General features: G+C 60.9%; 1 protein-coding gene across 3 annotated transcripts in view; it reads right to left on the bottom strand.

Annotated features, from left to right (window-relative positions):
- The window catches only part of PHACTR3 (phosphatase and actin regulator 3), an 81140-nt gene that overhangs the window by 4912 nt on the left and 59614 nt on the right, over nucleotides 1–16614 (bottom strand). For all 3 annotated transcript variants that reach the window (XM_055137387.1, XM_055137386.1, XM_055137388.1), the window contains exons 7-12: nucleotides 15059–15279; nucleotides 12562–12715; nucleotides 8403–8458; nucleotides 5866–5927; nucleotides 5362–5502; nucleotides 3796–3872 (exon numbers count right to left, since the gene is read on the bottom strand). In XM_055137387.1, coding sequence (XP_054993362.1) covers nucleotides 3796–3872; nucleotides 5362–5502; nucleotides 5866–5927; nucleotides 8403–8458; nucleotides 12562–12715; nucleotides 15059–15279 — 711 coding nt within the window. The remainder of the gene's footprint in view (nucleotides 1–3795; nucleotides 3873–5361; nucleotides 5503–5865; nucleotides 5928–8402; nucleotides 8459–12561; nucleotides 12716–15058; nucleotides 15280–16614) is intronic.

Here is a 16614-nt window from a genome sequence, read left to right as displayed (position 1 = left end):
CATCCGTTCTAGGGCATTCGGGTTTTTTTCCAGATTCTGGCTATTGTAAACAGTGCTGCGATGAACATACATGTGCAGATGCCATTTCGATTATACTTTTTTGCCTCTTTGGGATATATTCCCAGCAGTGGTATTGCTGGGTCAAATGGGAGCTCAATTTCTAATTTTTTGAGAATCGTCCATATTGTTTTCCAGAAAGGCTGAACCAGTCGGCATTCCCACCAGCAGTGTAGAAGGGTCCTTTTCTCCCCACATCCTCTCCAACAGCGGTTGCTTTTGTTCTTTTGGATGTGCGCTAGTCTCTGTGGTGTGAGGTGGTATCTCGTGGTTGTTTTGATCTGCATCTCTCTGATGATTAGTGATGTAGAGCACTTTTTCATGTGCCTTTTGGCCATTCATATTTCTTCCTTGGTAAAGTTTCTGTTCATTTCTTCGCCCCATTTTTTGATGGGGTTGGATGTTTTCTTCTTGTAGAGTTCAACCAGTGCTTTATATACCATTGATATCAACCCCTTATCTGATGGGTATTGTGTAAATATCCTTTCCCATTCTGTGGATAATCCTTGTATTCTGGTCACTGTATCTTTTGCGGTGCAGAAGCTTTTTAGTTTAATGTAGTCCCATTTGTTGATCTCTGTTTTTACTAGATTGCTTAGTTCCGTGTCACCTTTGAAGATACCTTTATCTTCAATATCGTGGAGGGTTTTGCCGACCTTGTCTTCAATGTACCTTATGGTTTGTGGTCTAATTTTGAGGTCTTTAATCCATTTTGATCTGACTTTTGTGCATGGTGTCAGGTCAAGGTCTAAGCCCATTTTTTTGCATGCAACACAATTTTTTTTTAAAAAAAAAGAATAAACAAGACAAATTGTCGGCTAGACACATGAGGGAAAAAAAGAGAAAGTTTTCAACAAACTAGATCAAAAATGAGGTGCAAGAAATGACAACAAACCCCCAGAAATCCAAGACATCATGAGAACCTACTAGGAACAAATATACTCTATCAAGCTGGAGGACCCAGAAGAAATGGCAGATTCCCAGAAACATGGAATCACCCAAAACTGAATGAGGAGGAAGTAGGAAGCCTGGAATGACCAACCACAAGCAAGGAACTTCAAACAGTAATAAGAATTGCCTCAAGAAAAAGTCCCGGCCCCAGTGGGTTGATGGGTTTTATCAAGCCTTCAGAGATTTACTGCCATTGATCCTTAAGATTTTCCAAAATATTGAAAAAACAGGAATCCTTCCTACTAGTAGGTAGGAATCCTGACCTACTATGAAGCTAATATTGCACTGATACCCAAAGCTGACAGAAATATTACAAAAAAAATAAAGATGTAAGACCAATCTCCTGATGAACATCAATGCAAAATTCCTCAAACACAATTTTAGCAAACCGAATCCAACAGCACATCTGAAAAGTCATACACCATGATCAAGTGGGACTCATCTCAGGGTTGCAGGGATGTTTCGATATATGCAAATCAATTAACATCATACACACCAATAAAAGGAAAGATATTCATGCAGGAATAAAGGAGAGAAGAAAGTAAAGACTGGAACAAATGGGAGTAGAAGAGGGAGCACTGTAGCACTGTAGTCCCATTGTACATTAATTTGCTTGAAGGTGCACCAGTAAATTCTCCATTATGAGACTTGTTTTTACTGTTTTTGGCATATCAAATACACCATGGATAGCTTACCAGGCTCTGCTGTGTGGGTGGGATACTCTCGGTAGCTTGCCAGGCTCTCTGAGAGGGGCAGAGGAATCGAACCTGGGTCAGCTGTGTGCAAGGAAAACGCCCTACCCGCTGTGCTATCGCTCCAGCCCAAATCAGCTGTGCATTTGGAAACCCCAGAAGAGGGGGAAAGAATGGAAAAGAGGTAGAAGGGAGAATGTAAATGATGGAGAGGAGGAGAGAAAGAGGAGAGCAGCAAAGGAATAAAGCAAGGCTTCCAATAGTTAAGGTGATTAACAGTCAAGAAATTTTCAGGGGGGAACACTAGGACAGTAACACTGCTTTGCAAACATAGGAAAAAAAAGGAAAGATAAGAATAATATGATCATACAAATTGATGTATGATCCCAAAGATCCAACACCCATATGTTATAAAAACCCCACTGAAGCTGGGGAGGAAGGAACCTTCCTCAAGTCGGTAAGACCTGTCTATCGAAAGCCCATAGCCAATATCATTCCTAATGGTGGAAGCTGGAAGCACCCCCACCCCCGAGAGCGGGCAAGGAGCCCAGTGCCCCCACTCTTATTCAACATTGTATTAGAAGTCTTAGCAACAACAATCAGTAAGAAAAGGAAATCGAAGTGATAAAAATTGGAAAAGGGGAAGTAAAATGATCTCTATTTGCAGATGACATGATGATATACATTAAAGACCCCGAAGAGTCAACTCAAGAGATATACAATAAGCCTATAAAGTTACAAAACAAACTAGTACAGCCTAGTGGTAGCTGGCTATAAAGTCAAAACCAGAAGAAAGCTGGTTGCATTCCTATATACAAATGACGAGTCAGAGGAGAGAGAAAAGGGTCTATCCCAGGTAAAGCACTGTTCAAAAACATCAAGTACCTAGGAATCGACTGAACGAAAGTGATGAGAGACCTGTACTGCGAAAACTTTAAGACACTCAAGAAAAAAAAATGAAGATCTTAGGAAATGAAAAAATATTCCATGCTTGTGATGGGAAGAAGAAATATTGTCAAAGTGACCATCTTACCTGAAGTACTATATAGATTCAACACAGTCCCTACCCGAACCCAGGCATTCTTCAAGGACATCGAATGGTCAGTCATAAGGTTTGAGCGGAGCCACGAGGGACGCCTCATCGTCAACATCACAGTGACAAGCAAGAAGCCGGGAGGCGTCTCGCTACCTGACTTGAAGCTGTACTATAAAGCCATCGTGACCAGAACAGCGCGTCACTGCGACAGAGACTCTCGGCCAACGGGCTGGGATAGAATATCTGAGGGTACACCCCATGCACGTGGCCAGCTAACTGTTGGAATACAGACAACTTCCGACACACGGTGCTGAGTGACTGGGCAACCGCGTGCAAGGAACTAAAGCTAGACCCACATTCCACACCTCACACAAAAGGCAACTCTGAGTGTTGATCAGCCCGGAATCTACATTGAGGGAAATCGAGGCAGGGTGCCACGAGGCCTCAGAGTGGCTCTGAGCGGCGAGAGACCGGCTCTCTCCGGCCCTGCAGGCCGGCCCCAGAGGCAGTCGGAGGGCTCTGCGCTGGCCGGCCTGGACGAACACGCCTTGGCCTGGCCTGTCTCCTGCCCTAGGGACCGAGCATCCTCGGGCCGAGAAGGACCCGGCAACTGCGCTGGTCTGAGCATGCGCAGGGCCCCGGGCCGGACAGCCACGCCCACGGCGCCGGGTGCCAGCCGGACACCGGCCCCAGCCCGGGCTCTGCTGCTGGCAGTCAAGGCTCGGCCTGGGGGACGCGGCCAGCAGCCCCCGGGACCCTCACCCCGTCCCTCCCGCAACATCAGCACCTCGAAGGGGGCCGGTGTGAGCGGGGCCTGGAGGGGCAGAGGGGGCCGGGCCTGGGCGCAGGCGAGAAGGGGAGCGGAGGGGAGGGTCAGCCCTGCTGAGGACGGGAGGGGCCAGCCCTGCGTGAGGACAGCGTGGCGACACCGTGAGGCCCTCACTCGCCCTGAGCTCCAGGCACCCCGGCCCACCCGCACGGGCCTCTGTCCCCACCGTGGCAGGCAGCGGGGGTCCTGCGCCAGCCCACGTGTCCCCGGCAGCCGGGGCACGAGCTGACCTGGTCAGATGCTTGCTGGACGCGTGCACCTCCATCTCGTTGCTCTTGTATTCGTTCAGCTCTTTCCGAATCGCTGCCTAAAGTTTAAAAAAACATTAAAGACCGAGCATCAGAGTAGTGGCCAGCACCCGGACACTGGCCAATTATTATTATTGGACTTAAAAAGAAGCCACTTTGGTCCTGCCTCCAGAGTCCGATTTTCATTTTTACTTCCTGTTTGTTTATATTTTGGTTTGGGGGTCACACCTGGTGGGGCTCAAGGATCACTCCTGGGGGGCTGGAGGACCCCAGGGGATGCCAGGGATGAACCTGGGCCGGCCACGACAAGGCGGGTGCCCGCCTCCATCTCGGCCCCGAGACTCGGGCTTCAGAGCCACGCTGGGCTCTGCTGGCCGAGACGGTGGGGCAGGGACAGGGGCCTCGCACAGGTGACAGCACTCAGGAGTGGGACCCCAGGACAAGACAGTGTCTGGGGACTGACCGGCTCCGCAGCCGGCAGCCCTAGGGAGACCCCGTGACCGCAGAGCGTGTGTGAGTGTGTGTGTGTGTGTGTGTGTGTGTGTGTGTGTGCGTGTGTGTGTGTGTAGGGACAAACGCCGTCTCTAAGGCCCAGAGTTCAGGCCCGAAGGCACCGGCCTGGCCTGCGGGTGACCCAGGCTCTACCCTCGGTGCCCTGCAGGGTCCCCTGAGCCCCAAGCCCTGCTGCGTGACGTGGAGGGTCCCAGCCCCACCCCCGGCATCCCTGGCTGTAGCGGTGGCCCCGGGCCTGGGCCCACACAGCCACTGCCGAGGGCGACCACCGAGGCTGCAGCCCTGCCCTGCTGGCTGCCAAGGACCTGGTGAGGGGCCCTTGGGCCAGTGCTCCAGACTCCCCAGGAGAACGGGGTGGCACTGCCCCCTGCGGGAGAGAGGGGTGCTCGTCCTCCCGGTGCTCCAGGCCCGGCCTGGCTCCAGCTCTTGGCCCAGGGCAGACGGGGCTGGCCAGGGCAGCTGGCCGGGGGGTCTCCCTGGCAGCCCCGGACCCCTGCCTCTGGGGCTGGGAGACCCCACGGTCCTGCGGGCAGAGACCAAGGAGAGCGGGTGGCTCACACCCGATCCCAGCACCCCGCGCGGTCCCCCAGCCCCGCCGGGAGTGAGGCCTGAGCACTGCCCATGTGGTCCCCTGAATGGAGCAGGACTGATTCCCGGGAGGGAGCCGGGGGTGACCCCTGAGCATCACTGGGGGTGGCCCCCAACGAACGCACAAGACCCAAAATGAAATAAATCAAATCAGCCGCGGCTCAGTGGCCAGGACCCCAGCCCAGAGGCCTCAGAGTCCCCGGGGCCTGGACCCCACAGGGGAGACCTGGCCTCAGGGGGCCGTTCCTCAGGCAGGTGCCCGGGAAGGAGCCCTGGGGTGCCGAGGGAGGGGCCGAGTCACTGCGAGCGCAGAGGCTGGGACGCGCCAGGGTGGCCTCGTGCCGACTTCGCTTTGGCTGGGCCCAAGTCCCGGTGTCCGGGCGCCTCCCGGGCTCTGCGGCCACCCCCCGTGACGCCCCGACGGCGTCCCCTCCCACCCGCACTCACCTTGTCGGCGGCTGACAGCCGGGTCCAGGGCTTGTCCGCCCGGCGGTCGTAGTCCTGCGCCTTGGCCACCTCCACGTAGTCGCTGAAGCGGATCAGGATCTTCCTGTCCCGCAGCTCGTCCACCGTGGGCCTCTGGTTCAGCTGGGGCAGAGGCAGCCGGTCAGCAGGCTGGGCCCGGCCCTGCTCCCGCTCGCAGGGGCCTGACCGGCGGCTGCAGGGGGCTCGGGGCCGGGCCGCGGGAGCACTGGGCCTGGGCGAGCTCGGGAGGGTGTTCTAGACCGTCGGCAGGCCAGAGACCCCGGCAGTGACCCCTCCCCAGGGCGGGACACGGGGGCCTGGCCCGAGGCCTGCAGGAGCGTCCACTGTCCCAGGAGTGAAGACCCGCTGCCCCCGAGCCCGAGGGGACGCCGAGGCCTCGCCTTCCCGAGAGGCGCGGGACGGCCCGGGTGCACCAGCGCGGGGTCCAGGGGCCCCACACTGCGCCCGCACGGGCCGGGGCAGTACCTTCCTCGTCAGCCTCTGCTTGATCTCCCGCCGCTCGTCCTGCTCCGTCTGGTCGTTCCGTTCTGGGAGACGGAGAGAGCGAGGACACGGGGTGAGGCTCCGTCCCCCAGGCCAGGGCGCAGGGGTCACTCCTCCCCCCTCCACACTGTTCCTCACCCTGGGCTGGCTCTGTGCAGGAGGAAGAGACTGCGGCCCCGTCCTCCCCCACATCCTCCCCATGGTCCTCCCGCTGATCCTCCCCTCTAGTACTCCCCTGATCCTCTCACTGTTCCTCCCCTCTAGTGCTCCCCTGGTCTTCCTCTCTAGTGCTCCCCATCCTCCCCCTGGTCCTCCTCTCTAGTGCTCCCCCTGATCCTCCCGCTGGTCCTCCCCCTAGTGCTCCCCCATCCTCCCGCTGGTCCTCCCCTCTGGTGCTCCCTCTGGTGCTCCCCCTGGTCCTCCTGTCGGTCCTCCCCCTAGTGCTCCCCCGATCCTCCCTTTGGTCCTCCCCTCTAGTGCTCCCCCAATTCTCCCCCAGTCCTCCATTCTAGTGCTCCCCTGATCCTTCCCCTGATCCTCCCCTCTAGTGCTCCCCCTGATCCTCCCTCTTGTCCTCCACCTGGTCCTCCCCCAACACAGCCAGGGGACACAGGGGTGGTTACAGCATTTCTGCATCCCTCCTGCTGCGCTGCCTGCAGGCCCCGTGAGGGTCCCGGGGTGGCCCTCCGCCCGACAGAGGGAGAGGCCTGTACTGGGCGGCGCCTGTGTCCTCCCCAGGGCTCCTGGGATGGTCACAGGGACACGGCCATGTCCGAGGAGAGGCCGGGGCAGCGGGAACCTGGCTCCCGGCTCCCGGGGCTGGGCTGGCCCCGCTCCATCACGCTCACGCACAGTCGGGCTAAAAATAGACCGAGCGTCCGCGGGTGGCCAGCGGGAGGACGCACGTCCTATTCCTGGAACTCTGCGGCTAAATAAAGCCCCGAGACCCAGCTCCCTCCTTCCCGGAACGAGACCGTGGCCATGCGGGGCTGAACCTTGAGTTAGTCAGCCCCATCTGCACCTCCAGGAGAGGCCACCGGGCATCGGGGCCTGGGGCGGGGGGTGGGACGGCCGTCGTGTCTCAGCAAAGGGGCACCACGGGGACCGGGTGGTCCCAGGACGTTCAGAGCTGGAGCCCCGCCCCCCTGCCCCCCACTCCCACCTCAGCCCGGCTGGGCCGCCCCTTCTACTGAGACTCACCAGGACCCGAGCCGGCCCCCCCTGACACCGTCCGGCACTAAGGCCCCGACTCACACCCGTCCTGGCGAGGCCCCCAGCAGAGCTGATGCAGGCACCGGTGGCCCTGGGTGTGCCCCTCCATGACAGTGAGCCACGCCCACGGGCGGGCGAGCGGCTCTGGGCAGAACAAAGCCCCGCCCACTCGAGAGCTTCAGAGTGTGGGCAGGGGGCAGCGGCGCTCGGAGCCCCCCGGGAAGGCCGGCCCCACACGCTGGGGCCCACAGTGGCCCTCCCTTGGACGCTGCGTCAGTGACGCCCCAGCGGGCGTGTCTCCAGGAGGCTCCAGCTCCTGTGCTCTCAGGGCCCCCCACCGGAGGCTGGAGGGAGAAGGCCGGGGCTGCCCACTCAGTCCTGACCCCGCAAGGCCAGCAGGGGTGGGCACGAGGAGCAGGGGAGAGGGAGCCCAGGCGTGCGGGGGAAGGCAGGGGTGCCTGGCGGGGTCTCCCTGGCTCTCTGCGGGAGGGGTCGCAGCCCCCTCCCCCCGCCCCGGGACTCACGCCTGCAAACCAAGTGCAGGGAACGACACGTTCTCCAGAGGGAAGTGGAGCCTTGAGATGCAGACCCACAGGGACAGAGAATGTTCCGGGACCCGCGTCCAGGCAAGAGCTTGAGGACCCCCACCCCACAGCAGCCGTCTGCATGCGGGGGGCCGGTTCAAAGACTGAAGATCCAGCGACAAGCCACCTCCCCCGGAAGCCCAGGGTCGGGGGCGCCGTGGGACCCCCAGAGGCCTGGTGTTGGGGGCCTGATCTTTGAGTTCTCTGAAAACTTGAGGTGCGACCGGCAAGGAGAGCTGGGACAGGCCCAGCCCCTGCAGACGCCCCCGAGGGCCTGAAGGGGAGCACCTCCTTCCCTCGGCCTGGGGCAGACCAGAGGCCCCACAGCCGTGGCTCCCGGCCACGGGGTGCAGGGCAGAGGCTGCGACAGACAGCGCTGGTGGCTGTGGAGGGCCTCACGCAGGGGGAGCCCCAGTCGGACCCCTGAGTTCTGCAGCTGCTCACCAGAGAGGCAGCCCAGAGACCAACGGGGGTCCCTTCTGTGGGGGTCCAATCTCTTCAGAGCCCACCGAGACTCAGCCCCGGAGGTTGCACACACACGCACACACATGCATGCACACACACGCACATGCAAACATGCACACACACGTGCGCACACACTCACACATGCATGCATATGTGCGTGCACACACATGTGCACACGCATGCATGCACACACGCATACATGCACGCACGCAGGCACGCACGCTCACCCCGTCGGGGCCACGCAAGGCGGCTACTCACGCTTGAGGATGTTCCTCCGCTCCAGCTCCTCCACGGCAGGCCTCTGGCTCAGCCGTCTGCGGAAAAACACCAGAACCACGTTCTGCACCATTGCGGCCAGCCGGGGCCCCGGGGGTCACAGCCCCGAGGGAGCAGCAGCAGGCAGCCCCCGGGGGGGCCCCATGGCCGCCCCTCAGTTGGGGCAGCCCTCCTGCCCGCTGGACCGAGGGAGGTGCCCACAGACCCCGCCGAGGGGGGGGGCGTGCCGGTCAGCCGGGATCCCCTCTGGAGGGCGGGGCCGCACCCCACGGCCGCCAGTCAGCCGGGCTTCCTCCCGCCCAGACAGATGCACCAGCCAGTGAGGGCTGGTCGGAGGGAGCCGGCTCCAGCCTGCCCCCGGCCAGGAGCTCAGCCCCCGGCAGCCGCAGAGCCGGCCCAGAGGGCCCTGCCGCCCAGGCTGCCCCGAAACCTATTTATAGCCCGGCCCGCACAAAGCTGGTGCAGGGCTGACACCGTGCGGGGGAGGGGGCTCAGCTCTGCTCCCAGCCCTGCACCAGACACACACTCACACTCAGACACAGACAACACACACACACACAAAGACACACACACACACTTAGACAAATACACAGACACATACTTAGACACACACAGACTTAGACAAACACACAGATACACACACTTGCACACAGACACACACTTATACAAACACACAGACACAGAGAGAGACACACACACACTTAGACAAACACACAGACACACACACATTTAGACAAATACACACATAGACACAGACACACTTAGACAAAGACACACAGATACACACACTTACACACAGACACACACTTAGACAAACACACAGACACACAGACACACACATGCTTAGACACACAGACACACACCTAGACACACAGAGGCACATACACACTTAGACACACATATAATCACAGACACACACACACTTAGACACACAGACATACGCAATTAGACAAACACACAGACACACACGAGGACACACAACTTAGACATACACACAGACACACACAGACACACCCACACTTAGACACACAGACACACACTTAAGACAAACACACACAGATACACACAACGATACACAACTTAGACATATACACAGACACACCCACACTCAGACACACAGATACACACACTTAGACACACAGACACACACACATACGTAGTGAAACCCTTAGATGCACACACATATGCAGACACACACATTTAGACATATAGACACACGCTTAGACATAAATGTAAACAAATACACAGACACAGACACATACACAGACACACACTTAAATGCACACACAGACACACATATGCAGACAAGATACACAGAGATACACATATACGCACACACACATTTAGACACACACTTAGACAAACAGACACACAGACACAGGCAGACACACAACATACATACACACAAGCAGACATACCTACACACCTTTAGACAGACACACACATGCTTAGACACACGCTCTGACACACTCACACTTTGCCCCTCGGGAGGCCACTCCTGGCCATCACAGGGTCCCTGGCCCTGCGGGCAGCCCGCCTGTGTCTCCTGCGGCCCCGAGGCTGGGCTGGGCCACCCCCCGCCCGGCGGACCCCAGGGCAGCTGCAGGGCGGGCGCCCAGCCCGAGGGGCCGTCTGCAGGGTCCCGGGTCAGTCAGGAGAGGAGCCCCCAGGCAGGTGTCCCTGGGCGGGCGGGCCTCCTCCTGGCCCGGTGACCCGGGAAGGCCGGGCCAGCCCAGGTCGGGGCTTCGGGCCCAGCAGCGCCCACCGCCCCCCACTTCCTGCCACCAGCCCGAGCCCAGCGACGCCCACGTGACTGCTGTGTTCGGGGCATGACAGGGGCGTGTCGGAGTGGCAGGGCTGGTCAGGGCGGGCAGCTCCCGGCCCGCTCGCTCGTCAGAGGAGGGTCCCGGGAAGGACCCGAGAAGGGCCGAGAGCGGTGCTGCCCCGCCCCGCCCGTGGGAGGGGAGACCCCGTGAGAGCCGAGACGGCCCCAGGACCCCGACGGAGAGTGGACACAGGCAGGGAGAGTGGGCACGGGCAGGGAGAGTGGGCACGGGCAGGGAGGAGGGACGGGGGTGGGGATGGAGCAGAGGGAGGCAGAGGCGTGGTCAGTGGACGTGGACGAGGCAGAGGCGGCCTGGGGGGGATGGCGCCCGGGAAGACGCCAAGGGGGCACAACCCTCCGGCTGGGACCCCCGAGCCCCATGGGCTGGCACAGGGCAGGGGCTTTGTCAGGGAGAGGAAGGTTCTAGAACCGGCCGGATGTGCCTGTCTGTGACGGCACCAGGCCGAAGGGGACATGGGTGTGGGCGGGGCCGGCTGGGGGCCGTGCTCCCCGCTGAGCAGCTCTGATTTCGGAGACGCGGAGAGCCCCCTTGTCCCCGAGAGTGAGGGGGGCCCAGGCCGTCCCCAAGTCTCCGCAGGACAGTCCTGGGTGCCTGCTCTGTCCTGCTGCAGGCCCGGGGCGGGGAGGGGCAGCCCGTCTCTCCTGGGGTCCACGTTCCCGGGGTCCACGGCAGCCACGTGCTCTGCACGCAGCAGTACGAGGTGTGCCGGGCACAGAGCACTGTCTGGAGGGTCACTGAGGGAGCACTTCCACGGTGCTCCAGAGTGAGTCAGCGCCCGGGGCGCGGGGACAGACTCCCTCAGGCTCAGCCCCCACGGCAGGTGACGGGGAGGGACAGTGCAACAGGCAGCCCTCCCTGGGGGCACCCGCCTGACCCTCCCGGGGCCCCGCCCGGCCACTCCACCTGGGCTCCGAACACTGCCCAGGGCCCCCCACGTCCCCAGAAGCCCCCGGGCCCACCCTGTGCGTGTTCGGGGTGAGGGACCTTCTCCCACGGTGCCGCATTCTCAGGCCGGGTGAGGGCACGGGGCCCCCGGGTGCTCAGGAGCCCGAGGGGTGCTGGGACTGAGCCCAGTACTGAGCCTGTCCAGTCTCCAGCCCAGAGTGTTCTGGCAAAGGCCAGAACGTTCCACAGGCCCTGCAGGGGCAGGAGGGCCGTGCTGGCTACCCACCCCCTGGACATCCCGTGGCGGCGGGAGAGGGGGCGGTGGCCGTGTTCTCCTGGGCAGGACGAGCCGTGCAGCGGCCGGAACAGGCTGGCGGCCGCAGGGCCATGAGTCCCCAGAGTCAGAGGCTGACACCTCACGGCCCAGTCGCAGCCTCGGCACAAGCAGGGCGGGGAGACCCCCCCTCCCTCACACCCGGGAACCACGGTCCTGAGGCACACGCCGAAATCCAAGCCCAGCCGCAGGTCTCCATGGCAACGGAAGCCGCATCCTTTGGCCAGGGCGGGAGCCAGACAGAGGAGCGAGCGGGGAGGCCGCCCCACACAGGCCTCGGCCAGGCATCCAGGGCAGGGACCTCGGCCTGTGACCCGCCGTGGGGGTCGCGGCGGGCGGGCGGGGCCCAAACAGCCTCTCACGAGAGGGAGGGAGTTTAATAAACACCCGGTGGGGGTGGGGGCACGAGGTCACGAGCTGGCTCAGAGCCGACAGGAAGTGGTGTTCCCGGTCAGGGCGGCGGGGGGACACCGGGGCTGACCCCGCATCTCGGGGGAGACCCTAGGCCGACAGCCGGCACCTGCAGGCACCCCCGGGGGTCCCCGCCAAGGCCGGTCACGCATGGTCAGCTCACGCGGGCCCGAGACCCTCGGGCACTGCAGGGCCTCCAGAGTCAGGGGCAGAGAAGCCCCAGGCCCGGGAGGAGCCCCCCCCTGGCCCGGGAGCACTGCTCTAAGCAGCGCGGAGTCCTCCACCACACCCGGCCATCCCCCGCCCCCCCCCCCGCCCTACAGCCCTGCTCCCTCCGGCTGTGCCCCGGCTGGTGCTCACAGCCCTGGATACTGAGGCTGCTCGGATGGCTCGGCCCCACAGCCTGGGGCAGTCTGGGTGGACTGGCCTCGGGGGCGGGGACACGGGGCAGAGACGGACACGGGCAGGGACGGGGCTAGGCTGGAGCCGCCCACAGGTGACCCCCGGGGTAGGGGTGCGGGGAGGGCGGCGAGCCTGGCCCTGCTCCAGGCCCAGAGTCCACTCACCCGGGGCTGGGGGAGCCCCGCCCCTTGGGGTGGGGATGTGGGACCTGGGCCGCACAGCTGTGGGTCTCGCCCCCGAAGGTGCGGGCGGGCGGGCTTACTTGGACAGCTTCGTCTCGATCTGCTGCCGCAGCTCCTGCCGCTCCTCGGCCGTGCGGCGCGGGAAGATGTTCCTCTCCTCCAGCTCCTGCCGGCTGGGCCTGCCCCGAAGCTTCACCGCCAGCAGCTCCTTCTTGCACTTCCGCGGGAGCGTGCCTGCGCGGGCGGGGGGTCAGGGCCGCGCGGGTCACCCCCACTCCCGCCCCGACTCGGACACCCGCTGTCCCGGGGCCTGAGGGCGAGCCCCGCCCTGCCAGGAGCACTTCCTGGGACCCCCTACTACACACACTCACTCACACACACTCAGAGACACACACACACTCACACTCACACACACTCAGAGACACACACATACACACTCACACACGCACTTGCACAGAGATACACACTCACACTCACATACTCACACACTCACACAGACACACACACTCACACACATATACTCACACACACACTTGCACACACTCACACATTCACACAGAGACACACTCACACACATCCACATACACTCACGCAGACACACACACTCACTCACACACATTCACACAGAGACATACACACTCACATACTCACATACATACTCGCAGACACTCACAGACATACACACACATACTCACACACACTCACACACTCAGAGACACACTCACACTCACACACTCAGAGACACACACATAACACACTTACAGTCACACACGCACTCTCACAGAGATACACACTCACACTCACATACTCACACACTCATTCGCAGAGACACTCACACAGACACACACACTCACACAGACACACACATTCACACACATATACTCACACACACACTTGCACACACTCACACATTCACACACATATACTCACACACACATTTGCACACACTCACACATTCACACACATATACTCACACACACATTTGCACACACTCACACACATTCACACAGAGACACACTCACACACATCCACATACACTCACGCAGACACACACACTCACACACATTCACACTGAGACACACTCACAGTCACATAAACACATTCACACAGACACATACACACTCACATACTCACATACACACTCGCAGACACACACACACATACTCACTCACACACACACTCAGACACACACATACACACTCACACACTCAGAGACACACACATACACACTTACAGTCACACGCACTCTCACAGAGATACACACTCACACTCACATACTCACACACACTTGCAGAGACACTCACACTGGCACACACACTCACACACATATACTCACACACACATATACACACACACTCACACACTCAGACACATACTCACACACTCACACACACTTGCACACACATTCACACAGACACACACTCACATAAACACACACATCCACATACACTCACGCAGACACACTCACACACTCACACACTCACGCTCACACGCACACAGAGACACTCACACAGACAAATATACTCACACACTCACATAAACACAACAGACACACGCTCACACACACACACCCTAACAACAGAAGGGAGCACCCTGCATCTGCACCAGGAGCACCTGCATCCCAGCGGCCCCCCCATGCCCCTGGTGGGCAACTGCAGCCCAGGTGACTGCAGCCCATTCGGGCAGAGGCTGCGGACCAGCTGCCGGGGGGAGGGAGGGGGAGGGGGCGGGGCGTCCAGTGAGGACAGAGCGAGGCCGCACATGTGGCGACCCCCCGGCCTCTCCCCGAGGCCCGCTGTGGGCAGCTGCGGCTCTCGGCTTCCTTCCCAGTGAGTCGGGGTCTCTGCGGACCCCAGACCACCCCAGCCCCGGGCTCTGGTTCTGGCCAGGCACAGACACGCTCGGGACGGCGGTGAACCTGCTTCTTCAGGGTCTGCGGGCCGAGGGGGCACACGGGGGCGGGGGTCCCGCCAGGCAGAGCCGTGGCTCAGTGCAAAGGTCCTGGCCAGGCGTGCGGCCACCTGGTTTGACCCCTGCCCTCCCATGTGGTCCCTGAGCACTGCCAGGAGGAGCCCTGAGCCTCGCTGTGGCCCGAAAAGCAAAGAGATAAGCTCCGGCGGGATGCGCGACCCACAGCCATGTCAGAACCAAGGGAAACGGGCCAACGCTAGCTGTCACCCCACCAGACCCGGGGGGCTCAGAGGGGCCATGCGGTGTCACCGGGAGCTCCGGGACCCTCACGCTGCTGACGGCCCCGCCACCTCCCGGCATCTGCACACACCTTGGCCTGAGACGCGCGGCCTCAGGATGTGCCGCGTCCACTGGGCACACAGGCGCCCCCGGCCGCTCAGGCCCCTGGACACCAGGTGTGCGGCTGGGCCGGGGCAGAGGCACACGCAGACGTACCTCCGGGCCGCGCCCTCTCCGGCCACTCTCCGTGCCCTCACGGGCCCTCTCCACGCCCCCCTCCCCGTGCCCTCACTGGCCCCTCTCCGCACCCTCCCACGCCCTCTCCGCGCCCTCACCAGCCCCTCCACGCCCTCTCCGCGCCCTCCCGCGCCCTCTCCGCGCCCTCACCGGCGATGACCGAGTCGTCGAGCACCTCGGGGTCCTGGTAGAGCAGCAGGTCGTCCTCGCGCAGCTCCGGCCTCCGCAGCAGGTTCTCCTTGTCCTCCTCGGCCTCCTGCTTGCTGCCGGCCGCGCCGTCGGGGCTGCTGCCCTGCTCCACGCTCGGCGTCCGGGACAGACGCGCGTCCAGGCGCTTCTTCGGGGACCCTTTGCTTTCCCGGCCCTGAAAACTGGGCAGGACATGCAGGTGAGTGCGGCCCCTACCAGGTGCCACCCCCCCAAGGGCGGTTCCGATGCCCCTGAGTCAGACAGTCCTGCAGGAACTCAGGCAGCGAGGCGGGTCCAGACAGGCCTGTCCCCTCCCCGTGGTCTGGCACCAGGACAGAGGACCCAACACAGCGTCAGGGGAACGTCCCGGAGGCAAACGGGCTCAGGGCGAGACCAGTGATGACCCTGAGGGCTCTGACACACACCATCAATATACACCACACACCTCACACACAAACCAGCACACACCCATACACACCTGCACGCCCCCATACAACCTGCACGCCTCCATACAAACCTGCATGCCCCATACATACCTGCACACCCCATACACACCTGTACACCATACACACCTGCACGCCCCATACACACCTGTACACCATACACACCTGCACGACCCATACACACCTGCACACCATACACACCTGCACACCATACACACCTGCACATCCCCCATACACATCAGCAAACCCCATACACACCTGCACACCATACACACCTGCACACCATACAGACCTACAAGGCCCCACACACACCTGCACATCCCCATACACACCTGCACACCATACACACCTGCACACCCCCATACACAACTGGAAAAACCGCCATACACACCTGCACACCATACACACCTGCACGCCCCTATACATACCTGCACCCCATACACACCTGAACGCCCCCCACACACCTGCACCCCATACACACCTGCACACCCCCATACACACCTGCACACCCCCATACACACCTGCACACCATACACACCTGAACGCCCCTATACATACCTGCACCCCATACACACCTGAACGCCCCATACACACCTGCACACCATACACACCTGCACGCCCCACACACACCTGCACACCATACACACCTGAACGCCCCTATACATACCTGCACCCCATACACACCTGAATGCCCCATACACACCTGCACCCCATACACACCTGCACACCATACACACCTGAACGCCCCTATACATATCTGCACACCATACACACCAGAACGCCCCATACACACCTGCACCCCATACACACCTGCAAGCCCCACACACACCTGCACACCATACACACCTGCATGCCCCACACACACCTGCACACCATACACACCTGCATGCCCCACACACACCTGCACGCCCCCACACACAACTGCACGCCCCCACACACCTGCACACCATACACACCTGCACACCCCCATACACACCTGCACACCCCCATACACACTTGCACCCCATACACACCTGCACACCATACACACCTGCACACCATACACACCTGCACGCCCCCATACACATATGCATG

The sequence above is a fragment of the Sorex araneus genome, chromosome 5 (assembly GCF_027595985.1).
Source record: "Sorex araneus isolate mSorAra2 chromosome 5, mSorAra2.pri, whole genome shotgun sequence".
Lineage (NCBI taxonomy): Eukaryota > Metazoa > Chordata > Mammalia > Eulipotyphla > Soricidae > Sorex > Sorex araneus.
The sequence above is the reverse complement of the archived record's forward strand: the minus strand, read 5'-3'. Positions and strand labels throughout refer to the sequence as shown.